Source organism: Haemaphysalis longicornis, unplaced genomic scaffold (genome assembly GCF_048455015.1).
Source record: "Haemaphysalis longicornis isolate Haplotype H1 unplaced genomic scaffold, Haemaphysalis longicornis Haplotype H1 scaffold_6, whole genome shotgun sequence".
In the NCBI taxonomy this organism is placed as follows: Eukaryota; Metazoa; Arthropoda; class Arachnida; order Ixodida; family Ixodidae; genus Haemaphysalis; species Haemaphysalis longicornis.
The window spans coordinates 59,990,555-60,016,231 of NW_027526407.1; the positions used below are offsets into that span (position 1 = coordinate 59,990,555).

At 47.4% G+C, this 25,677-nt stretch overlaps 1 protein-coding gene across 3 annotated transcripts in view; it reads right to left on the reverse strand.

Annotated features, from left to right (window-relative positions):
* Positions 1-25,677, reverse strand: part of LOC144142775 (uncharacterized) — a 70,715-nt gene that overhangs the window by 18,840 nt on the left and 26,198 nt on the right. For all 3 annotated transcript variants that reach the window (XM_077674490.1, XM_077674491.1, XM_077674489.1), the window contains exons 11-23: positions 25,134-25,289; positions 23,978-24,234; positions 21,627-21,801; positions 20,412-20,600; positions 19,432-19,845; positions 16,672-16,872; positions 14,137-14,393; positions 11,139-11,260; positions 10,809-10,907; positions 9,185-9,307; positions 6,447-6,639; positions 5,409-5,655; positions 4,525-4,710 (exon numbers count right to left, since the gene is read on the reverse strand). In XM_077674490.1, the coding sequence (XP_077530616.1) occupies positions 4,525-4,710; positions 5,409-5,655; positions 6,447-6,639; positions 9,185-9,307; positions 10,809-10,907; positions 11,139-11,260; positions 14,137-14,393; positions 16,672-16,872; positions 19,432-19,845; positions 20,412-20,600; positions 21,627-21,801; positions 23,978-24,234; positions 25,134-25,289 (2,619 nt within the window). The remainder of the gene's footprint in view (positions 1-4,524; positions 4,711-5,408; positions 5,656-6,446; positions 6,640-9,184; positions 9,308-10,808; positions 10,908-11,138; positions 11,261-14,136; positions 14,394-16,671; positions 16,873-19,431; positions 19,846-20,411; positions 20,601-21,626; positions 21,802-23,977; positions 24,235-25,133; positions 25,290-25,677) is intronic.

Sequence of the window (25,677 nt, forward strand, 5' to 3'; positions counted from 1 at the left end):
CGGGGAGGTGGGGGGAGTTTTTAGGTCAGCTTAGAGGTGGGGCGTGGCATATCAACACGTTAAACCTTTTGCATCGCACCGCAAATATCGGGCTTGTACCACCTTGGAACAGAACATTGCACGAGGCGATGCTGCAACCTCTTTCAGCACTGCTGGCACACCGCGTGCTTTCCATTGCCCGCTCAAATATGCATGCCCGAAGGCAAGGTTTCTATGCTATGAAGATCCTGATATCTGTGGCATCTTCCTAGAAGCTCGCTTCATTCATCCCCGTGCTGTTTTAAAAGTGATCTTTGAAAGAGCACGGCTCTTATCTGCTTCAGCACTTTTTTATCGGTCTCCCAGCTCTCTTTCTTATCTACCCTTTACCTTTCCCTTTCGCCTGTTGTCGTATCTGCTTTTGGCCACAATGAAAAACAATATTGCCACCTCCTCACGCATGTTTCTTCCCAAATAGTGACACCATCAGCACTGTACTGGAATGGGCACGTGACACAAATGATGAACTAAAATCTGCATTCCAAATATTCCATACAATCTTTTTCAACGTTTCAAACGACAAACAAGCTGGCATGTTGATCTGTTGATTCCGTAGGAAACAGAAAGACCAGACACTGGCAATACATTTACACAGAACTTGGGTTGCTGGTTTCCTCGCTGGAACACACAGGGTTCTGAGCTCTGCTTGCGCAATTCCGGCCCAGTAGAAACCTCCATTAGAAGTTCACCGTCCCAAAACAAGAAGTCCACAGATACAGGATTACCGGTTTCATACTGGGTCAAACGGCGATCGCTCTATTTCCGGTTCCCGTTGCACCGAATCTAAAATAGACAAGTGTTCGTCTTCATCTGCTCCCCAAGTATGTCATTAGAGCAGCTCTCAGTATGTCATTAGACTTTTTTTTAAGGCACCGATAACCCGAAATGCAAATTCAACTGAAATGGAAGCATTGGTTCCCGCCAAACAAGGCGTAGCACAGCAAGACGTGCACCCCCTTTTCGAATGGAAAGTCTGCACCGTCTATTCAAAGCCACTGGGTGAGCTTTCATCATCACAATCATCATCATTAGCTTGCCTAAGCCCACTGCAGGGCAAAAGCCTCTCTTATGGGTCTCCAGTTATCCCAGTCCTGTGCTAACAGTGACTAATTTATCCCCACAAACTTCTTGATCTCATCTGCCCATCTAACTTTCTGCCACTCCCTGCCATGCTGGGCTTCCTCTAAGGATCCACTCTGTTGCCTTTAAGGGGGGACGCGGCTTTCAACTTCGGAAAAATGACCAAAACATCGTTTTTTTGAAACCCACATATTCGGCTTCTATGTTTCCTATTCTATGCGTCTGCAAAGTTTTTAGGCTGAAAAGCGTCGCAAAGTGGCATAAAAAAATACTTTTGTCAGGCGCGGTGACAAACTATCAGCGCAAAAGGGCGAAAAAACGGAAATTTTCGGAGCGCTCTATCTCCGCACCGGTGCCACCGGGCGCGGCCATTTTGATATGGTTAGATTGGCCGAGCGATCGTCTTTCCGGTTCTGCTCGTCTCTTTTATCTTCGTTCATTCACAAACGCACAAATGGCAGAAAAGAAACGACGCACAAACGAAGCTAGAAATAGATGCTGAAGCGCTATTGGTCCTCCGGTCGGGGCGCAGAACAACGACCCTCCTGATTGGATGTCACGGGCGCAACGCAAGATGGCGGCCGCCTGAGCTGCGTAGCGAGCGGTTTGAGTTCATTTTCGCCGCTTCGCTCGGCCGAGTTTCTGTTCAATCTATGGCATTCAACACGGACGTTATCGCGGTGGGAATGCCGGAGATAACGAGCCAGATTACGGGAAGTTGTGTGGCTCGAAAGGAGGAGGTCATCGAACGCTTCGTGGTGCGCGTGACTCTACCGTCGCCAGACCCCGGAGGGTGACGCGGTGTGCGCGCTTGCGATAGCGGTTCGTGAAGTGAACTTTTGGTCGGGTTTGCGATGTTTACACGCTTAGTTATTGCTGTGTTTTGACTGTGGGCTCGCTAGCCTTGAGAAAGAAACGGTCGACGCGTCAAACGCTGCGGCGCGCACGGCATAGCCGACGCGCATTGGAGCAGCACATGACTGGGCAACCGGTTACGATTGAACGCCAGTAGTTGTAATTAATGCCTGCGACGTTAGATTTAATCTTAAAAGCGACCTGACCAGCCATATCAGCTATAATCAAAGTTCGATATGTCGCGGTAAGCGTGCGCTGCGATGCGCGCGAGCCATATCGCCTTTCTTGCGCAACGTTTCCCGTGCACTTGTAATTTTCATGCAAACAGGTTTGAGTTAGTAATATAGGAATAAAAATATGTTCTCTGCATTAAAAATGTACGTTTCTGTCGCAGCATTTAACAGTGATTTTTTAGTGAAATTATTGATACCATTGCTTAGGGCATACTGGCTTTGCTGCGAGAAATATTGGATGCCTTGAATGTCAAAAGTAGTAAAAAAATACCGTATTTACTCGCATAATCCTCGCACTTTTTTTCCGGAAAAGTCAATGCAAAGTTAGGGGTGCGAGAATTATGCGGGAAAAAAAAAAATCCGGTGCACAGTGTTGCCAATTTGTCTTATGCCAATCCCGCTAAATGTAGCGGTCGTTTTTTGTATAGGTAAGCTCAGTGTTGCCAACAGCAGCTATTTCTTTTTATTTTATTATTTACAACGTAAACATTCTCCCGTCGATCAGCGATCATGAAATTGCCGCCTTTGCTTTCTGGCGCGCGCCTTATCTCGTCGTCGTATGTGCGTGCCCTACTCCAGTAACGCACGTTGAAGTCGGTGACGCCGAAGTGCCTGCATGCGGCACGTTTGCCGTGTTCGATCGCGTACTCTTTCGCTTTCAGTTTGAAAGCGGCAGTGTAGCTGGCGTTCCTCCCCATGGCGAAGCGGCACCAAGCACAAAACAATTAGATCAAAAAGTTCTCAAAACGGCAGCGAGCTATCCACCACTGACGCGAGTGACTCACTGACTGCTGCCGCTCAACGGCGGGACCACGACGGCGACACGACGACACGACAGCGGGCTGCGCGAACACCGACTAGTTGCGCGCACGCGAAACATGCGCGAAACCGGCTAAAGGACAGTGTGAGTAGCGTGTTAGGGCGCCTGTTAGGGAGTAGCCATGCAGGTTGTTAGGGCGCCTGGATGGCCTTGGATACACAGCGCTCTCCGCCGAACGGAGAGGCGGCGGGGAAGGGCGCGCGTTGGAGAGCGCGTGCACCATGCGGGTTTCGCGAGCAGGCAACTTTCGCCGCTGCAAAGTTGGGGGTGCGAGGATTATGCGAGGAACCAAAAAATTCAAGTTTTGGTGGCTCACATTAGGGGTGCGAGGATTACGCGAGTGCGAGGATTACGCGAGTAAATACGGTATGCTCTTGCATTGAAGTTGGGAGTTATGCAGAATAATCTACCAAGCTTCAAAGTAGCTCATTTTCATCCTTGTGGTATGCAAAGTTTTGGCAATGAACACCTGCACGTATGAGTACTAAGTTGCTGTGCCAGGCAAGATGATAAAACATAAAAAAAAAGCCAAAAATGTTCAAATTTAAGTAAAAAAAATGCTTAACTTGTTGCCATGGTGACAACACTGCAAAAGGAGGCTGTTCAGTGCGATACAGCCAACCAGCTAACCTACTTTGCATTGAAAGCCCATTGAAACCCATCTCCCCCTTCATTTGGTCTGCAAAGTGGGTATGTACTCTTCACAGAGGAGCTGAAAATGATGTTTTCTGGAAAGAGAAAGGCTGTAAAAGGCACTCCAATTTCAAGGCAAGGCATTCCAGAAGCCCCATGTTCAAAAGGACATGAAAGGCTACAACCGTGACGACTTTTGATAAGTGAAACCTATGTTGCAACTTTGGAAGCCGTTTTCTCAAAACAGTTTTTTTTGCCACCTGTGTCGCTTGTACCAGGGATTTCTTTGTGACCGCTGGGTCTATTTTGATTCCGTTTCTTGCATTACATTCCTTGATGAACAGTTCAGGTCGTGACACTCTTGGTTTTCCAGATTTGTTTTTTGTGATTTTTTTATTCAAATAATCGTTCACAGTCAACATGCCTATTGCACATTAACCTCTAAAAAAATGAGAACTAAAAAACATTGTGTTGTAAAAAAAAAATTCTAAAACTGTCACGACCTCGTCCATTCATTTGGGAATGCAAAGCACTTTGAACAAATTTTCTATCATGTTTTATAAGCCGCTCAAGCTCGGTACAAGCGGAACAAAGAAAATTTAATACATAAAAAAGTTTTCAAAATATTAGTTTGAAATTTTTATGGTGTTATCACGGAAGCATTTCCAGTTGCTGTGCCAATTTTCATTAAAATCCACAAAGAAATAAAAAAGTTGATTTTGAAAGCCACGTCCCCCCTTAATGACCAACAGGTATCTTGCCTCTACTGTGAGCTTTACCGTGCACCAAAACCACTTTAAGGAGGAGGAGAAGGAAGAGGAGGAGGAAGAGGTTGGGGAGGAAGAGGTGGGGGAGGGCGCATACCTTGAGGATGAGGAATGCAAGTGGCATGTTGCCGGCAGTGGCACAGATGCGAGCCCAGTAGAGGATCACTTCAAGGATGCAGCGCGAGTCCGGCTGCTTGCCCCCCGACACGCCCTGGGTCAGGTTGTACAGCTGCTGCTGGCACAGCTGGCACTTGGACGACAGGGAGTCCACCAGAACTGCACACTGCGCAGCAGTAGGGAAAGGGGGGGATAAACGGCAACCAATAGGACCAACAACACTATCAGCGAGACGTCAATAAATTTAAGATGGCAACCACGTGGAGCATTTTTCTCACGTCTAGCGGCCAAACGTTGGAGAACACAATTTACCCCACCAACAACTGCCAGATTGGTTTGTTAACTAAAAACTGCCTCCACCAGATGCAAGCAAAACGCTCCACATGGTGGCCACTAACTTCACTGCCGCCTGTGGGGCAAGACACAAGTAAGTTCCTTTATGTTAACTACCAGGTCAGCCGATGCAACCCTGCCCTCAGCTGACCTCAAGCTGTAGTCTTCCGGGGAGCCGCCTACTTCTGGTCGTCCACCAAACCATTTTTGTTCCAGAAGTCGATTTAACGCGTGCCCTTCACACTCAAAAGTTCCCTGAAAGTTCCCAGCAAGTCCCCTGAGCACCAAATTTGGAGTACGAGTCAATGGAGCTGTGAAGTTAATTGTCCAGGCATCCTATCCATACGCCTGCAGCCACTCATACTTCCTAGCTCTAATCTGTCCAACCTCTGACACACTCTTCGTGCAGTCCAAAAGAGGTGAGCAATGCAGTCATACTACATCAGCAAGAAAAAGGGTCGCACAGTCACGGGGCAGGAAATTTTCTAGCGGAGTACCCCAAGGCCCAATGCTGTGTCCCCCCCTGTTCACCTTCCACCAGACGGCGTTGTGGCTGCAGTAGTCCAGGGCCTTGCGGCACAGGTAGTCGAGGTCCTGGCACTGCGGGTGGGCCGCGTACCAGCCCAGGTAGTGGCGCCACACCTCGGGGCTGCTCCGGTTGTTCTCCAGCGCCTGTGAGAACACGTTGAGCGCCTGGTCCAGACGGGCCTCCGGGTCGTCTCTGCGACCACCTTCTTTCTCCTCCTCCTTCTCCTCCTCCTCGTCATCGTCGCCGTCCCTGCAGTCGGCACAAGTCGTTGTCAGTGTTGACCGCATCACGAACCAAGAACCGCATCAAATGCGTAATCTGGAGTGAGGCCAGCCTTTAAAATTGAGGCGAAAAAGCTGACAAAACTGCAAACCATCTGCAAACTTCCGCTTGAACAAAAAAAAAAAAAAAAAAAAAAAACCCAGGATGTTTGAAAGAAACACAGACACAAAGCATTGTGTCTGTGTTTCCTTCTAAGATCCTGCTCATTCGTTCAAGCTGGAAGTGCCAGTAGGTGCCGGTTTGCAGTTGGTATGAACCAATTCGCCCAATTTCAATAATTTTCTACAAAGCAACGCTTTGTGCAAGGCTTATCAGTAATGTGGTTTCATCACTGGCATTTTTGTCCGCTTGAATCCCTTATCAGTGCTATCGGAACTTTCACTCAAAGGGCAAAACCCTTACAATTCATCCGGCAGCCCACCCAAGACCTAGAACCTGGAAGTTCACTTCAGCGCTCATGATCACCGATGGCCTCCAATGTGAGCAGCAGCGATCGGGCAAAAGCTGAGAACAACATTTCCGCCTCATTCTTTATTTCCGGGTGCCCCTCGCGACATCCGCGAAGGTATTTCGTTCAAGAGCAGCAGTACAGTGACTTTTATATATAGCCCCACCGCATCGAACACCGTTATCAAAAGCAACATCACAACTCCTTAATTAACATGGTAAGCAACACCACCGCTGAGATGGGGAGTCTTCCTACGACACCAAGCGAGCGAAGGTGCCAAGAGCACGACCCTCCCCCCTCCACAACTCACTTTTTCCGGCCATGGAGGTGCCGGTAGGCAAGCCGTAGCCAGAGCCCCACGTTGTGCGGCTGCTCCGACACAAGGGCCTCCAGGGCAGCCGTGCCCAGGTGCGCCGAGTCGAAGTACCGGACCTCCGGGTCCAAGTCGATGAGCTCGGGGTCGTCCGTATCAACCCGCTGCTGCTGGAGCAGTGACTGCCAGTCTGCGTCCAAAAGGGAATTTTCAGGACTCCATGCACAGCGCAATTAGCTAATGCTTATACCGCTACTATGCACTTTTTTCCTCGCGTTAATTTGGGTCACCTGTACTAAATGTTTAACTGCACTCTCTAATTGCATGCACAGCTACCACGAAACATAATTGACTTTAGGCCACGCACTAATTACAACTAGTCGTTCTTAGCTTTTCTTGCATCCATTCTCCAATCCTGAATTGGATTCAGGGTCACTGAAACATTTGTTCGCTTAACCCTTTATGGACGCCGCTCACTATTTCCCCCTAAAATTTTTTTTCTGTTGTTTTTATGCTCTGTATCTCACCAAATAAGATGAATCGGCAAGTTACTGACACCAACCAAATATTAGTTTTTTTTTTTTTAAGTCATGTACAGAATTGTGTAGATAGCGTCACAGAGGTCAGGAGCGTCAAGTAGCGCTGATTTTTTCCCCGTACGTATATATTTGTGTAATATACATTGTTTCTATATTTTTAGGACCGCAAGTCTTTAAAAAAAACAAGGAGAAAGAGTTGAAAAAGCCCACCCGCTAAAGTCGTCGCCTGCGTGACCATTTTGTTTGTTTACGGTTAAATTAAACTTACTAGCCACCTGATGGCCCTAAAATCTTCATCGTTATACAAAGGATACAAAATTATGCTAAACTAGCGAAAAGTTTCAGTTCTGGTATTTATTTTTGCATGAAACCACAGGATTGAAATGTACACAGTTGTGTACATAGCGTCTGAAAGGGTTAACGACAAACTGTTCTAAAGCCAATGCATGCCTTGAAGGCCTTCTCAAAAACTGTGAATCACCTCCTAGGGGTGCTGCTACAAAAACAATTAAGAGACCTAGAGGCAACCCCTCCGCATGGATAATCTGTGGCCACGGAGAAGGCCGTTTGTTGCCACGCCTGCCCTCTTGAAAAAGAACATGGCCGGCTCCTCCAATCGGTTCTTCAAGAACTGCAAAGTGACAGTCCGAAGCAATCGCGCCTTTGGGCTAACTCTGAAGAGTTCCTCACCAAGAAACGGTGAATCCGGAAAAGTTTGACCTCAGTAAAACCTCAAATACGCCAACATTCCAAGTCATACCGCAACCAGTGGCAGCAAAATATGAGCTGGAATTGTAATGTTTTTAAGGGTTTACATTGGGAACCCACTCTTCTGACCACATCAGAAACTAGATCTGGGATTTCTGCTAAGCAGGCTATTTTTGTTTTATTATAGCTGGCCCCGGTTTCCCAAAATGAAAATGTTCCTTAATTAAATAGGCAATTAAAAGAATAACTAACGAATAGTCGTTAATTATGACTACTGTAATTAACGCTTGATGTTCTGGTGACCACCGAAACATGTAAACCCTCGCACAAAGTGAGACGTTCTGTCCCACAAAACATCCGTGGTAATGTTAGCAGGTAGAAAACAGAAACTAATGCATTCTACGTTAAATTTCAATCTGAAGCAAGAATTGATAAATTTCAGCCTGAAGCAAGAATTGAAATGTTAATAAAAGTGTTAGCATTGGCTGTTTTCTCACAACGGATTTTTTTCACAGGTGAGTTTTAAAGAAGATAAAAAGAATCTGCTAGCTAGATTTACGCATTTCTTTCAGTCTGTTCCCAAACAACCTTGCTGCGGCAAGAAAACTTTTTTTTTTCTTTCCCTCATATAAACAGTGTCCTTCGACAGGCAAGCATAAAAAAGTTTTGAACAAATTAAATGAAAGCTCATTCTTCCCCTCCGGCCTTCCTCAAGGAATTAACTAATTTCAGCTCCTACTACATTTTGGAACTTCTCCACAACTTCTTTGAAAAAAACATGCGTGCTCTGTGATTAAAGTAGCACTGACACCAATTTTCGGCGTTAATATTATTGCACAGTTTGCTTCCTTCACTCCAACAGAATACCCTGGCTGAAATATGAGCGGCCTGTGAAGCGAAGAACATATTAGTTCAATGGGATCTCATTTATCGCGCCGACGGAGCAGCGCGTGGAGCGGCACTCAGCAAATAGACATCAGCGTGACATCACCCCGTGAAGCCAAAGAAAGTGACGCGTCAGCGCTTGTCAAAAACTCGTGACGTCACTTCACGCGCGTGGCGCCGCGAGCGGCGAGCAGGCGCAACACCCTCTCAAGCGGGCGCCGGTGACGTCAGCACAAAGTGGTGAGGTCAGGCCGGGATTCTGTCATATGCGGCGTTCGGGATGAAAGCGTGGGAATTTGGAACAAACGATTTTCAGGCCGTTCACTGTAATTAACTATCACACGCTGAAGTACTTGAAGTGCTGTTTCAGGTTTGCCAGACCTTTAAGCATCGATAAAAGCAATAAAAGTGTAACATAAAATTTTCGTGTCCGTGCTCCTTTAACACAGAAACTGATGTGCCCAACACCTCTTTCAAACAACCCAGCCAACCTGATGTTAGCACTCTGAGAACCCACCTTGAACCTTTCACTCAGATATACACTCAATGTGCAAGAAGTCGGGTTTCAAGGGCAACCTCCCACCTTGTGTAAGAACCACCCACCTTTCTCGGTGGTCAGTGGGGCCGGCTTCTCCAGTGCCTCAAGCGCCTTCAGCACGCGAGACGAGTTCTGTGACTGTTGCGGAAACCATCCGCGCCGTTGCACGGCTGTGTAGTATGGGGCAGCTGAAAAAGAAGACCGATACACGCATTCTCTTTAAAAATATGGCCGTGTAACTGCTTGTTTCGCTGCAAATGTCGTCGAAAAACGACAGCCCTCTGCCAACTCTGCAACGTAAATGCCTCTCCTGTCTCATCTGCCCACCTCTCACACGATGTTCCTTTTCTGTTTTGGTCCACCCATTAGAGGTTTGCGAAATTCAATTTTTCCCTTCGCGCTGCTAGTGCACCATTCGTTTGGACTGTTGGGACTTGATTGACTGTAGGGTTTTAACGCGCCGACGCAACGCAGGCAATGAGGCGCGCCGCAGTGGACGGCTCCAGATTAATCTTGACCACCTGGAGATCTCTAATGTGCGCCGAAATCTCGCGCACACAGGCGTTTTTGCTTTTCCCCTCCATCAGAAAAGCGGCCGCCACAAGGACTATTGGGACTTGGCACTCAAGCCATGGATGGGCACAAGTTTCGGGTGCAAACCTTTTTCGTAGTTTGTGGTTAGAACATTCCTTTCGATGAGCCATGGATAGGCACAAGTTTCGGGTGCAAACCTTTTTCGTAGTTTGTGGTTAGAACATTCCTTTCGATGCATTTTCTTTTTAAAATTTGAAAATCTAGCACACACCTATTTTTTAATAAAATAATACTGCAGGTACAGGTTATGTATTGATGATGTGCCTAATGTGCGTGGGCATTTTTTTTTTTTTTTATTGACATGTTGACGAATATGGAGAATGTTTTCCAGATTTAGTGGATTGAAAATGTTTTGCCTGCATAAAATTCTTGCTTCAGAATTTTATAACCTTCGGCCCGGCAGCTGAATCAAGGGCTAGACAGACAGACCAAAATTTTCAAATTTCACAGTAGCCCAAGAAAGACTATCGTCTGTAAAAAAAAAAAAAAAAAAACGCCAGTAACAGTGATAGAAAAGGACTGTGTCTTTCCGAAGACCTTACAATTCTTGCCGCAAAACTAATGTGCACAAGGACGGGGGTACAACTGTCACCATAGGAAACAGAATGGCACAGGTGCCGCACTTTCAAAACAGACAGCTGGCAAATTCCCATCATTACACAATTCTAATGAGCCTTTCACTGTATTGTGCACCTACGTTCAACGCACAAATATCCGGAAATATTGCTTGATGCTGGTTCTACCAAGCACGCAAGAAAAAGTGAGCACGTGCCTACGTCACACACAACCAGTAGGCCACCAGCCACCCATACGTGCTGTAAAAAACACGTCTCATCGACCTAATTACACCCATAATCGGCAGCATGCACTACAAGTATCAGAAACCACGTGTTCCTGCGTTGCTAACAGTTGCATGGCTCGAACACACAATTGAGACATATGCTTTGCTAACAGAGCCGCCAGTTTGAAATATACTCAAAGCTTAAATTACTACGGATACGTTACTCCCAGAGAAAAACACCGTAGCTCAAGCGTCAAATTAAGAGAGTCGTCTCTTTCGAGAACATCAAACCAGAGACAAAGAGACGAGCGAACCTTTGTTGAGGCTTCGGTTGACGTCGGTGACAATCAATCGGCACAAGGCTTCGGTGTCCAATCCCTGGTGTTTCCGCTTCATGTTTGCCACGTAGATCTCTGCACAAACGTCAGAAGATGCAACCTGTACACACCTGCAGGTTGCATAAATCGCATTCGGACTGCAACAGCACAATGGACTACTTCTCGCCTCATAGTCGCAACGCTAGAACAACCAGCTCAAAGATCAGCTATCGACAGAAGGGATTTGTGGCGTTTCCTAATTGACAAGGCTTTGATTCCAGTTGACAATACATGATGCTCGTTAACAAATAGTAATAAGCCACCTACCGGCCTTCTGTTTCCACTGCTGAGGCGAGTCCGAGGGAGAGATCTTCAAGAGCGTCGGCGAGTACAAGGCCAAGTCCATCAGGACTTCGTCTGGGGTGCACTTGTAGTCCTTCTCATGCTGCCTGCAAGACCAAATCGCCCACAGATCAGGCAACACTTCGGAAACATTTTTTAAGGAAAGAAAGCAAAGCCACTCAATCCTTAACTCTTTCAGGACCGCTCCATAGGCCATCGATCACATATGATCGATGGTTTCGCGAGCCTGCAGAATACAAATTTTCGCTCGATGGAACACCTAGCGACATCTAGGAGATAGTTTGAAAACTTGAGTTTTCTTTTTTGTGAAGTTTCTTTTTTTATCGCCAGATGGCCACGCATCAGATATTTTATTCTGACGGGCAGTGGTTTCAAATGTAAACAAACATGGCGTCATACTTGTGCGAGTGCGATAAGAAATCCGCCTCGCCTCGCCTCGCATATCTTCGCCTTCTACTGTGGATTTTAACGATGAGAGGGGCAGTGAAGAGTTGGAATGCGGCCTTAGAGATCGGATTTCAGCTAGAGTGAGGATTCGGGTGTCGATCAGCCTGGAACATCAAATCGCGCTCAAAGGTGGGTGTTGGTTTCGGTTTCAATTGGCTCTGGAGTAGGTATGTGCGCTCGAAATATGTTCTGGCTGGTTTATATTTGTTCGCTAGGGTGTTAACTGCCTATGGTAGTGATCTCCTGCCACCAGCGCAGAAACGGATCATGTTTTCGCCGAGATGACAGCCCGGCGTGTACCTGGGCGACGACATAGCCATGGCCCTAGTACCAAAGAGATCACGCACAAAACAAAAAACCAGTTACACCTAGCCGCATCAAACTTTCACGATGAAGAAACAAAGCATTGCGTTAGATTTTGTATATCCTGAAATAATTTTATTCTTTTTTAATATTTTTATATTTACGCTTTTGTTCTTACTTTCAGATTTTTTCATGGTTCTATCGTCAGTGTTGAAGTATAACTTGGTATTGTATGTCAAAGAACATATAATTAGCTGCATTTTGGTATGTGCTAAGGCAGGATGGTGCCGTTGCTTTATGTAATAAAAAAATTTGTACCGAGACCTCCCTTTTTGATCACTTTTTCCGGCCGAAAGAGTTAAAGGCCCTAACAGATTCTGCGCAACACTGTCGTAAAGAATAAACTCTTGTGCTACATTATTATAAAATGCAAATCGCCAAGAATAGAAATCAGCAAGCCACATGACCACCCGACTATATCCACCCAGTGCTGGAAATGACCTCATCGTGACCAAGCCTTCCAAGGCCAAGCACGATGGTGACATCTGTTTTCCACCCCCGTCGTGCTTGATGCAGCACTTGTGGGAGCATGTCATGACCAGGCTTGACAAGAATGAGGAGACTGGTAAAGACCTCCTCCCAAAGGCTGGTTGCCCAGTGTAGAGCCAGAGTCCTTCAATGCCTTTCTGATCATGAAACTTCGCCGTCACGCTATGGGAGATCTTCGTATGCTGCCACGCCGCGGCGCTGGTGTTGATCGGAGGGCAGCTGGGGGCATGGTCAGAGCGCATTTGGCAGGGAACGGACCACGGAGTAAGATAATACAGACGCTCGCCGCCTTATCAGCAGTGCGCTTTCGCTTTACGCGTCGTGGGCCGCTCAAATGGACGTATCATTTTGCGAGTGGCGAAAAAATTTGGTCCGAACGGGCATGCTGCTACTGCGTTCGTGCCTGCCGGTCTGGCTACAGAGCAGCGGCGGCCGCCCGATGCCCTCCGATCGGCGGTGGCGCCCCTCGCGGTAGCCTTTGTCCCCGTACGAAACTTGGCCGGGAGTTTCATGACCAGAGACGCATTGAAGGACTCTGGTAGCGCTCATCGCAGCCAGGTCTGTCACGCTCGTAACGCAATCACCAAGCCACGTGACCCCACTGCCTCCACCCTGTGCCTGAACTAGCCCGTCCTGACCAAAATGGCAACCCTGGTGTGCCACCCGTTCCAACTTTCTTTCTCCCTTTTCCCTCCCTCTCTTCCTCCCTTTCAATCGCCACCCAATGCAGTGCTCGCCATAACAGACCCTGTCGTGACCGTATTGCAGACCACCAACCAACATGACCCCATCGTATCTGCCCAGTGCCAGAACGACGTTGACCCAACAACCGTGACATGACCCTTGCCAACCCCCCCACTCTATCTCCTTCAAGCAAGATTTCATTCCCTTGTAGGTACAAGCCCAGCACTTCCAGTACGCACGCAGCACCATCTACTAGTCTGCTTCAAACACTCCTACTGTTTTGAGCAACTTCTACAAGAGCCCGCTACTTGGCCTCAGTAGCCTTGGAGGCAGAATTACAGGTTTAGGCCTGAAGAACTCCGGTTCGAGCCCAAGGCGTGCCAAAAATTTTAACAGGACAGGCGATTTTTCTTTACTGTAAAATGTTCATTTGGCCCAGTTCTGCGCATTATTTCTGTAAGTAAGGGTGGTTTGGTACCTTCAAGATTGGTTAAGGTGCGGAGCGCAGCATACCAACACATTTGACTTTCTGCATTGCACCGGAAGTGCCTGGCTTGTACCTATTGTGAAATGGAATATCGCCTCCCTCAACACCCACCTGGTGCAGCGGGCATCACAGCAAACCCCTTCGAAGTCCTGCAGCTCGCCCCCTCCCCCTCTCTTCTTTCCTTCCCCCTCTCCTTCACTCTCATTGTCCCCTTCTTCCTCTCTTGTTCCCACTCTTTTCCCTCTTCTCCATATCTCCTTCTCGCTCCGCTTTCAACCCCCATTCCAACCTGGTGCAGCAGGCATCATAGCAGACCTCGTCAAAGTCACGCAGCTCTCCCTCTCTTCTTCCCACTCTGTCTTATTTCCTTCCCCCTCTCCTTCACTCTCTTTGTCTCCCTCTCCCTCTCTTGTCCCCACTCTTTCTTACACATCTCCTCTCTCTCTCCTCCATCTCTCTCCTCCCCTCCCCTTTCCAACCCTTGTCCCCTACCTGTTGCAGCGGGCGTCGTAGCATGACCCGCCCAGCTCGTAGCGGCAGAGGTGGATGCGGCTGTGCATGCGGTGCGAGTAGGAGGTGCTGTCCAGCGACTGCCCCTCCTGCTTGAGGAAGTTGGGGTGCAGGCGGTAACCCCGCAGGTGGAGCAGGGGACTGACGTACGGCACGGACACGTCCACACACCGCTGGGGGGGGCCCCGCAGTGCCACGCCGTCGTCCCTACGATGCCGCAGGAGGCACAGCTCCAGCCTCTGAAAGATGCGGGGGGAAAGGAGAGGCAATTGTGCCAAGACTCCTTTTTCCAGTATTAGCCAAAAGTTTATAGGCCATGTAAGAAATTTCTGGGTCACAGTGAATTCAATGCTTAATGTTCAAGTGTGGCCGATGGGGTTGGAGAAACAATTAAAGGAGGATTCCTTTTTTCCACTAGGATACAGTCTTTGCCAAAAATTTATAGACCATGTAATAAACTTCTGAGTCAGAGAATTCAATGCATAATGTTCAAGTGTGGCCGAACTACTTTATGATGGTGGGGAGGGAGAAACAATTACGCGAGGGTTCCTTTTTCCGGTAGGATACAGTATTTGCCAAAAGTTTATAGACCATGTAAGGAATTTCACGGAGAATTCAATGCTTAATGTTTAAGTGTGGCTGAATTAGTTTGTGATAGTGCAAAAAGAGAAACAATTACGTGGGGGTTCCTCTTCTCAGTAGGATACAGTCTTTGCTAGAAGTTTCTAGGCCACATGAGAAATTTCCAGGCCATAGAAAATAGAAAGCGGAATTTTAAAGTGCGGCAGAACTACTTTATGACGATAAAAAATAAAGAGGTTTTTGCCAGCTTTCTGGTGTACAACATTTCAGTCTCTTTTGAAGGTAAGCTTGTGTGTTGAATTCTTTCATGCGTGTTAACTCTTGGCACGGCCTAGAAACGTTTGACAAAAAACGTACCTAACCTTGTTGCTGGTTGGTACAGTTGAGAAAGCGCATGCTTTTTTTTGCGTGCTTTGGGAATGGCGTGGTCGATTTGTAATGTTTTCTTTTTTATTTTACTGTTCATAAGTACCGATGTGCAGCGCACCTATTTTTGTATTCATGCATGTAGCGCGCAGCGAGCGCCCACTTTCTGCAAGAACCTGACAAGCCTTACAATATTGATAAAATAAATAAATAAGATTAAACCTAACAAGACAACCAAGAGGAAATGGTATAGAGATATAGTAACACCAATGAGTCTCACAATTTACACGCACTTTGCCATTTTTTCACTGAGTCTTATTGCTTGAAAAGGTAAAACCCGAAATCGCGAGCCTATCCAACTCACTCAGTTAACAACGAAAAGGAAGTGCCATGCCGTGGTAATTATAGCATCAGTCACAAATAAAATTTACAAGCAGAAGCACCGAAAGCTCCAGTCTCACAGAATGCAACACCTTACGCGGCCCACTCCCCTTTCCAAACACCCATAACATCGGTTTACAAATGCTCAATACATCACTCTCGAAGGATTATAATCATAATAAAAAAAAATTTGGTTGATGCCTCTGTCATAGCAATCGGTAAAACACGAAAGTGAAATGTGCACCGAAATCTGCAGCTGAGCATGATTTGTGGGTCGGCGGCTGTCTTGTGGGTGTGCTTGGCGAGCAACGTCCTACTGGCGGGTCGCTTCGGCAAAGGTGTACTGGCGTCATTTCCATGACAGATATCATGTCAGTGAAATCTTGGTGTATCCCGGCATAAAACACTTTCGTGTTAACATATAAAACCCGAAAACGAACAACCTTAAGTATAATGTACTCTGCAGTAGTAAAGGTTGCTTCCCCTCGAGAAGACCCTATGTGCAGGGGTGCACCCTTTACAGGCCGCTTGCTTCGTTGTACTGGCGTCACTTCCGTGACGGATATGACGTTTCTCAAATGCTTGTGTACCCCGGAATAAAACACTTTCGTGTTGAAAAAAAAAAAACAACACCAAAGTGCCTCAAGCGAAATCTCGTGAGTACATAGATATCTGAAGCTAACGTGGCCACAACGTTCCCAAACATCAGGAAAAAGCACTCAGATCAGGCAGACAATGCCGTTATCGACCAATGGGAGGAAATAGGTGACCGGTAAAAAGTGCAAAGGCTCATGGGTGCATTGTCTGCTCCCGCGGAGTCCCGCCACTTCCGGTTCGAAAGCTCTCCTGGCTCCCGTAGGCCAGCGGCTTTCACGCGAGAGTGTGCTGGTTGTTTATCTTTTTCCGGCAGGGGAAAAAAAAAAAAAAAAAAAAAAAAAAAAGCTCATGCATCGCGCATTTAATGAATAACAACGATGAATCCTAGGGGCTTCTCTTAAAGGTAAGCACTCTGTGACGAATAAACAACATGCACAAGCGCGCGTAAAAGCCATCGGCGTACGGGAGGCCAGGCGAGATCTCGAACCGGAAGTGGCAAGAGCAGACGACGCCCCCATGAGCCTTTGCGCTTTTTACCGGTCACCTATTGTCAAAAAAAGCATGCTAACGGCAGAAATGCGGCCAACTCACCGTCATTTCGTCCTTCTGAGGCAGCACAAACTCCGACGACGGCAACAGTGCCACCTCGCTGCACCGAGCCCGCAGCTGCTTGGTGCAGTGGTCTAGGAACATGGCTTCCATGGCCGCCCGATGGTGACTACCCAGAGTGGGCTCCTCCGACGCTTCAGTTGGAGGCGGTTGCTCCGACGGAGGTTCTTCTGTCGCCTGCACCTGAGAGAAAACATTCCCGCATGTTTCAGGCAAAGATTTACCATCCATCCCTTCCTAAAGAAAGTTGAAGGATGTACAAAAGCTAAAAGTGTGTCCAACCGATCGTCAAACCATCAAAGACCCAAATAGAAAACAAAGAACAAAACCGCACGACGATTTTTTGTGCACTAAGTAAACGCATCCACAAATGATCTAAATGTACACTGATACGTGGTTTATGAGATAAAGGTATAGTACTACTTCTTCATGATTGATGCGTGTACCGTCTCGTCTACAACCGTTCCTTTTTCGCGTTTTTCAAGTCACCGATTTGGCACAATGGAAGCCCAGTTTGATGCATGCGCTGTGTGTCCAGAGAGCTAATCGGAGCTCTTCAGTCGACCAGCCAATATGCGAAGAAATGAATTACCGTATTTACTCGCGCAATGATCGCACTTTTTTTTCTCCAAAAATATGATGCAAAGTTGAGGGTGCGATCATTACGCGAGGTAAATTTTTCCGGAAAAGAGTTTCAGCGCAGAAAATGAAAGTTGCAGGTCAGAATGTTCACGATAAGTGTCAGGAACATAATAAACATAACAAATAAAACCATAATAAAATCTCCACTGACCACCGATGACCACCGAGTGATGCAAAATGCAGTGTTTTCATAACGGAACGCGCCGGAATTACGGAATTGCGGAACGAGTTTGCTGTGAGGTGAGAACAGGTCGACCAATAAGTGGCTGCTGCTGTCACAGTGTGGGACATCAAGACACGGCTGCCGACACAGCAAGCCGAGCGCGTTTTTTTTTTTGTTTTGTGAGTACATTAAGTTTCTTTCACACCAGTAATGAACTCACGCACGCTCGCCAATATTGCTAATATCATCAAGTCCGCGGCAATAACGTAGCCATGTCCGCTTTGAAAGAGAAGGGAAGTAACGTAAGCACAACCATCGTCGTCTAGATTTGGCACACATACGACGTATGGCTGCGGCAAGTTCAGGGCGCGATCACTGCGCGGGAAATAAAAAAAGTCATATTTTGACGACGAACTTCAGGGGTGCGATCATTACGTGAGTGCGATCATCATGCGAGTAAATACGGTAGCTTTTTGACAGGACACCTTCGCTACAACTCAAAGCCTTTGCTTAAAAAAAGAAAGAAAAAGAAACGGCACCTAATTATGTACGATGCTACCTCGAAGCTTCCAAACTGTTGCACATGTGAAGAAAACGGGCAGCCAGTCACAGCTGCAGCATCGGCGTGGCATGCAGCGGGTAAAATAGTAAGTTTGAAAGATGCCAGAAAGCCGAGTCAAATTCAAGACGTGACCATTGAGGTTTTTCTCACGCTTGTGGCACCAAAATTTAATCAGAAATGATTCTTCGGAAATATGTCGAGCACCCCCTGCCACCCGTCAAAATCACGAAGATCACAGGAGCGTAGCCTACGCCTGTGACAACGGATCCAGCTTCAACTGGCTTACGTCCATTACAGACCATTGCTCCCATCCCGATTTGGTCTCTATATATTTTAAATAAAAACCGCTCCAGCGATAATGAATATATGTTTAACAAGCCATCAATTACAGCAGACAAAATTTCATGCAGGACGTGACCATTGAAGCCCTGAAAATAACAAGAAAGTCTATTTTTTAGAAACCTTGTTTTTGTGTAAATATTTCACAAACTGCTTTTCGTGTAATTATCAGCGCTTAGATCACAGGAAAACATTAAAAAAAATTTTGATGATTGGGTGTCTTCAAAATAATGAGACGACATGAAAATCAAGCCAAAATTCACACTGTCACCAGTACTTCCCCATACAGCTGGTGGCAAACATTGTGGGTGTGGTCTTGAACGTAAACTCTTCTTTTCTCACTTGAGTGCTTTCAAAATGACACCAGCAGCATGGTTTGTGGCGTGGCAGCCATTTTCTTGTGATGCAGTGGCATGCTGCAATTGGTCAAGGCACACCCTTCGTGTGTGAACTGCTGGTTACTGTGATTACTGCTGGTTACTGGTTACTGTGAACTGCTGAGTGCGAACTGGTGGTTACTGCTGGTTTGTGTGTGTGTGCTGGTTACTAGATGCTGGTGTGAAAATGCGAACGTGGAGTGCCTGCCTACAAGTTTCTCACTGATTGCAATGATAGAGATGGTCTATAAACTTTTGGCAATGACTGTATCCTACTCGAAAAAGGTACCTTTGCATAACTGTTTCTTCCTCCTCACCGTCATAAAGTAGTTCGGCTCCATTTGAACAGTAAGCATTGAATTCTCTGTGACTCAGAAATTTCTTACATGGTCTATAAACTTTTGGCGAACACTGTATCCTACTCGAAAAAGGTACCTTTGCATAACTGTTTCTTCCTCCTCACCGTCATAAAGTAGTTCGGCCACACTTGAACAGTAAGCATTGAATTCTCTGTGACTCAGAAATTTCTTACATGGTCTAAAAACTTTTGGCAAAGACTGTATCCTACTGGAATATGGAAATGGAACCCTCGCGTAATTGTTCAAACCAGAAAAGCGATACCACCACCGTCCGCCTGAAACAGCCTGAAACAGACTTACATCATTGCCGACCGTGATGGTGACTGTCACGGTCGGTGCCGAAGTCACCGTGCCGCTGCCCACATCCACCGCTTTGGCCGCCACTGCTGCAACGTCCTTGCCTCCGGTCGACACCACGACCTTTCGCGACACCGCCTTCGTCGCGGTTGACGCCGACCCAGCGGAAGGCGACGTGGGCGCCGTCGCGACGGTCTCCGGAGCGATCGTGGCGGAAGACTGGAGCGGGGGGGGAGTTGGAGCAGACGGAACAGAGAGTGAGCCCTGCTTGAGTTCCTGCAGGCGAAGACGCATCTCTGCTTCGAGCTTCTGCAGCCGGATCTTCTCCGCGAGAAAGGCCGCGTCGGTCCGCCTCGTCTGCGCAGTCGCTGCTCCGTCCGTGGAGTCCGGTCCCGTGATACGCGGTCGCTTCTGCACCTGAAAAATTCAGGATTCAGAACGTTGGCATCTAATGCGCCAAAGATACGCCTATACTATGAGGCGCCAGAATTCATATTACTCTGGGACAGCTCAGTGAAACGCTTATTTGTTGCAGCCGTAAGCTGATTCTCATTATCCCCTGAGTTCAGAAATAAAAAAAAGAAAAAGAAAACGCAAAGGTGGACAGTAATTGCAAATAGGTCAAGCTAAACCTCCAAATGTGCTCACTTTCCCTCATGTAATGCAAACTTAGCTCATGAATAATGCTAAAGCGTTTATTTATTCTGCTACAGCAAAAAAAAGAAAGAAAGAAAACACCTCGCACTTCGCAACTACAAAGTTTTTGTCGTAGCACTGAGGGTTTCTGGTTTGATGTCCCCGCAGCGACACGAATTACAATTTTCACTCCCCCTTACCCCAACAGTTTGATAAATGGCAGACCAGCCCTTATGCAGTGACGATGCTTTTAATCAAGTAGTGCTTTGCCCTAAATTAAGATGACGCGGCTCATACCACAGATCGCAGTTTATCCCAAACACCCTCAAATAAAGGAACGCACGTACCTGTTGCAGAGAAGAGATTGATATCTTTCGTTTCGGCGCCCCCGGTGAGGAGCCACTGGCCAAAGCATCGGCCGTCTCGGGAAGCTGGTACTTGGCACCGTACAGAATCTTCCCGTGAATCCGGCACTGGTTCTCCAACTCCGCAATGTGGCCCTTCCGCTTGTCCACGGCTGTCTGCAGAGTCTGAAGCTGAAGGACAAGGACAGCCAGTCAGCCGATAGACCTGGCAACCATCCAACGTTTTTCAGCCGTGCGGCAGAAGAATACTGCTGCGGTCAGGGCTGCAACCCAACTTAGAATTTGTCTTTCTTTGCAGGATCCCTTGTTACCAGAGGAAACATAAGTTCCCAGATCACACCTTCATTAATGGCCAACTGCACTCAAATTTCACCTCAGCCAACTTTACTTTGAACGTACAGTACGCACCACCAAACCAACTGAGACATGAGTGGTAGCCCTGCAAAATGCGTGGTTAATTATTTAGAAGCGTTTAAAATAGCTCCGTTGCAGGCGATGGTGCACCTGCCAACGGATCACGCAAACAGCATGAAGCGGAAATGACACAGCAGCCGGCCCTGCGCTTTTTCCTATGGCCAGTCAGCAAAAACCGGTCGCACTCTACTGGGTGTGCTTCTCTGACTAGGGCTGTGGCGAGGGCGAAGCATTGCGCACAGGTTTGTCTCGGCCGGTTGGCCGCGTGCGGCCGCTCGCTCGCCGGCTAAGCTGGCTGGAACGTCACTTCAGCTCGGCCGTAATGGCCGCACTCTTCTCCATTTCGGTTTCAAAATCTCCAATTTTTGATGGTTGTTTGCGCCGCGGATACGCATATTTCAGCAGCCGTATTTTGTATCTTGTGTCTTTAGGCAGGCAATACAAAAATGACGCTTTCAAGAGGTTGAAATTTTGAGTGCAGTTGGCCTTCAAACCCAACACAGCCACCGAGAGACATCGTACAGGCTCATTAAAGCAGGTGAACTGAAATAACAGGTCAAAAGACCTTAATGTGGGCAAATAAGCCAATTTCCGCTGCCTGCATTCCTGAAGCCCGTTCGCACAACTGTTCAGTGGTGCATCTTCATATCTTAAAAGTAGCCCCATCATGTCTCCCCAGGAAAACAAAGCTAACTTTCTCCCTACCCTCATCCTTTCACAAACTGTACTACAATCTCCTCCGCCTTGCATGCGAGGTCGCTCGTCTCATCAAACACGGCATACCTGGACGTTGGCCTTGCGTATGCCCGTGGCGTGTCCAGCCACCAGGCGTTCCAGTGTCGCCAGTTGCTCGCGGAGTCGCTGGATGCGGACCTGGGTGCCACGAACCGCGGACTTCTTGGTTAGCACCTCCGCCCTGAGGGTGTTCATGCGCTTCCCTTCCAGCGACAGAGCCTTCCTGCTCGCGGTCAAAGAAGCAAAAGCACCCGCAGTCAGGAACTGTTAACACTAGTAGCTTGTACAGTAAAATCTCGATGATACGAACCTCGCGGGACCGCGAAAAATATTCGCATCATCCGAAATTTGCATGAACCAACACAGACCAAAAAATTGAGCAATAAAAAAACTTTTCATTTATTTCTTTTCTTACTTTCGCAAGAAGAAACCCGTGACATTTTTCTGCTTTTTTTAAACCTACATATCGCCGAGAGAGAGAGAGAAAACATCTTTATTTGTCCTGCAACTTGGAAGCTGCCTTACGTCGTGTCGGACTGCCGCTCGTTGTCAGTCACCTCTCATGCAACGCCTCCGGTGGAGACAGCACTTTCGGGGCGCTGACGTTTGAGGGCGTCCAACACCTGCTGGACGGCCATATGTTGTGTTTCAAAGTCCTTGCTCATAGCCACACTTGTTAGAGCAGTCCTTTCTGGACTTTTGTTTCCACACTCGCGGTTCCCAAGCTCGCTACAGGTGCGTTTTTGCATGCGATTCCTGCGCGTGGGCGTTCCGCCCGCGATATTTTCACGCCCGCTTTGGCGACTCCGCGACCGTGGTCACCTGTGCCTCAATCAGAAAATGACGCGCAACGCGCGTGGCAGTGGGAGGAGCCTGATGACTTGCGCCAATGGGGAGGCAAGTGCCTCATGGCGGCAGTTTCGAAGCGCTCGAGACAGCCGGCTGGCTCTGCCAGAGAAATTAGGCTTAACACCCCGGCACATATTTCATGGGTGCTTTCACTACCGGTGCGGATGACGTTTTATAGCACCATTTTCGCCCACATAATTTATTAGCTCATTTAGTGCTCACAACACTTCGTGTGTGCTTTGAGCGGCATTTTAAAGAGCGGTGCCTTCGCCTATCATTATCATCGTTCTGTGAAACCCATTGTGTAAAGTTGGCTTTCCCGCAGTCCATTCCTGCTTTTCGAAGCTGTTAGCGAAACATAGAACGCTTCGCTTCAAAAAAAAAATCTCCTACAGCTGTCTTTAGACGCGAGGCCTTCGCTAGCCTGGGAGAGTTACTGTTACCTCACCGGCATCAACCAATACACGAGCCCTGGACGTGAACGAAAAATAAAATGCAACCGGCACCAAATATGATGAATTTGAGCGTGCTTGTGATACGAGGCAAGAAAGATGGGTCTTTGAAACCGGGATTAGTAGCAACTGCAAACAAACACTTCCCGTTAAAACCTTTCCCCCACAATCCGCAGCAAAGAAAAATTGTTCCTCAAACCACTTTTCACGTCAGTGAAAAGCAGGGGAAACAGCACTGGTCCCTCTCAAAGCCAGAACCGTTCGTGATCATCATTTATGCAAACAGAAGAATTCATCCTTCCTTAACCACTTTTCATGCCAGTGAGAAGCAGGGCGAATAACTGGTCCCTCTCAAAGCCAGAATCGTTCAAGATCATCATTTATGCAACCAGAAGAATTTATCCTTCCTTAGACCACTTTTCACATTGTGAAAAAGCAGGGGGAACAGCACTGGTCCTTCTCAAAGCCAAAATCGTTCATGATTGTCATTTATGCAACCAGAAGAAGAATTCACTTATCCTCGATCCACTTCGACCTGATTCCACTCATCAGTACTGGCCCCAAACATCTTTGAATGTCATTACTTTGATGCCAGCTTATCTGGAAACAAACAATACCGGCAAGTGCCTACTCTGAAAAGCAGCGTAGCGTAAGTACCAAGTCGGCTGCCTCAAGTTTCATCCCCTCACAGTTTAGTCTGATAACATAAAAACTGACACTGCGAGGTGAGCCAACGAACACCAATATGGCTGTTGTGAGTGTTGTTACTCTGAAGTGAAGCTTATACCCCTGTCACAAAGCATATCTAATGTCACTCAAAGCGAACAACATTACCTGTAAATGACATATGGTTTCACTGTGTGAGTCTAGACGGCGAAGGAAATGTAAACTGATAATGATACTAGTGATGGTACGTGAATGAGTCGAATTACTAGAGAACATAAACGTGTCCTTGAAGTTCTTTTACTTTTAATTTTGGCAAAACAAGCTGCACTTGCGTGTCGCGTACTCTTACAGTGGACTGCCCGCGCCAACTAAATGTCATTAGATTTTTCCACGTGACAGGGGTATCGCTTAGTGACAACTCGAAAGGCATACCGTTCCGTGTGCAGTGTGTTCTCTAGCGCTTCCAGGGACCGCTTTGCCGACGCCTGCTGCTTTAGCCGGCGAGCGCGGAGGATTTGTTGCTGTTGCGCCTCGCTGGTCGCCCCGACGATCGAGCGCAGCTCTCGGCGAGCGATCTCGGCCTTGAGGCGCCGGTACTCCAGCTGCTGGGCTTGGGAGAGCTTCATCACCGAGACCGGTGTGGAACCCAGAGGTGCCGGAGCAGCCACAGCTATCGGCACTGCCGGAACCTGGAAACAGACACGTGTGCCACAGCAGAGAACTGTGAACCGGAACAGACACGTGCTGCCGTTCTTTTCAAAGACAATGATCTTTCTTAGCTACCCAAATGCAGAAATTTCGTTTTGTCACTCAATCCAGCCACTCGGCCAAAGTTAAAAAAAAAGTGCTTAAACATGAAGAATACAGTAAACCCTTCTTTGACAAAGCCCTTAGGAAACTGACATCGTTACAAACGGTACTTTGTCAAAAGTGGGGGTGATTTGCTCTCCAAGCACTCAGTTGGGACTGTGAAATACGTCGAATGCAAGGGGACACCGAACAAAGCGATTGAGTCCTTACAACGAGGGTTTACTGTGAATAGACAGGCCATTAAAATTACTAAAACTGATGACACGGCTCATACATTACCCCATTATTCAACACAAAGGACGCCCCGGGAACATTTGAAGCAAAATCTGTGAGTACATAACTGAAAGTACCAGTTTTAATTACGAAAACACGTTGCATTGCCTTTTACAATGGCAAATGAAAAACTACATGTTGAAAATAATGCTGAACAGACGCAAGGTAGCAGCAAACATGAAAAGAAATGTAGATTCATGCTGTCTGAAACAAAACAAAAACAAGACAAACACACACTGCTCCAAACAAACGGCGCAAAAGCAATGCAAATGCGGAACATTTCAATTGAATTACGCAAAGCCCCACTGCATTCATTACGACACGCATGAGAAGAGAGGGAGTTAACGCAACAGGGGCAGTAGAGGAGTATCGTTTTTTCGAGACATTTGCGGCAGAGCAAGCAGATACGCAGCAACTTTTTCTATTCCCGCCAATTTTAGTCAACTGCGGACATTTGTGTTATCAGCATTGCTTATGTCAGTCCCCTCTTGAGCGGAAACTGTACCTGAGATTTCTGCCTTGCCTCCTTGAGCAGCCTGTCAAGCCCAAGGGAGAAGCTGTTCTCCATGGCTGGCTCAGGCTCTTCCTCGTCCTCTTCTTCATCCTCCTCCTCCGAAGTCGTGTCGTCCTCACCGAGGTTGATAACCAGCGGCTCGGTTAGCTGCATTGACCACACGCTCGTAAGCTACACCACCCTTGAAATATCATTAAAACACAGTTTCTCTTGTTACTAGCCATAGAGTTTCCTAATACCGTATTTTTGCGCGTATAACCCGCACCAAAAATGCGGAAATTTCAGTGGCAAAGTAGGGGCGCGGATAATATGCGGGGTTTTTCCTTTAGTGCAGCTTCACGGCCGTGAAGCTCCTATGCAGTAACACTGACTAAGCTTTCCGTGGCAGCGACTGCGCAAAACATAGAAGGACAACGAAGAAAACGCAACATGGATAGAACCAAAGATGACCTTGTGTTCAACAGTGAGGGCTGTGGCTCAAGTGATAGAGCGAGAGCAGTGACACTAAGTGAATTGTGACTTTCGCCTTGAAGTC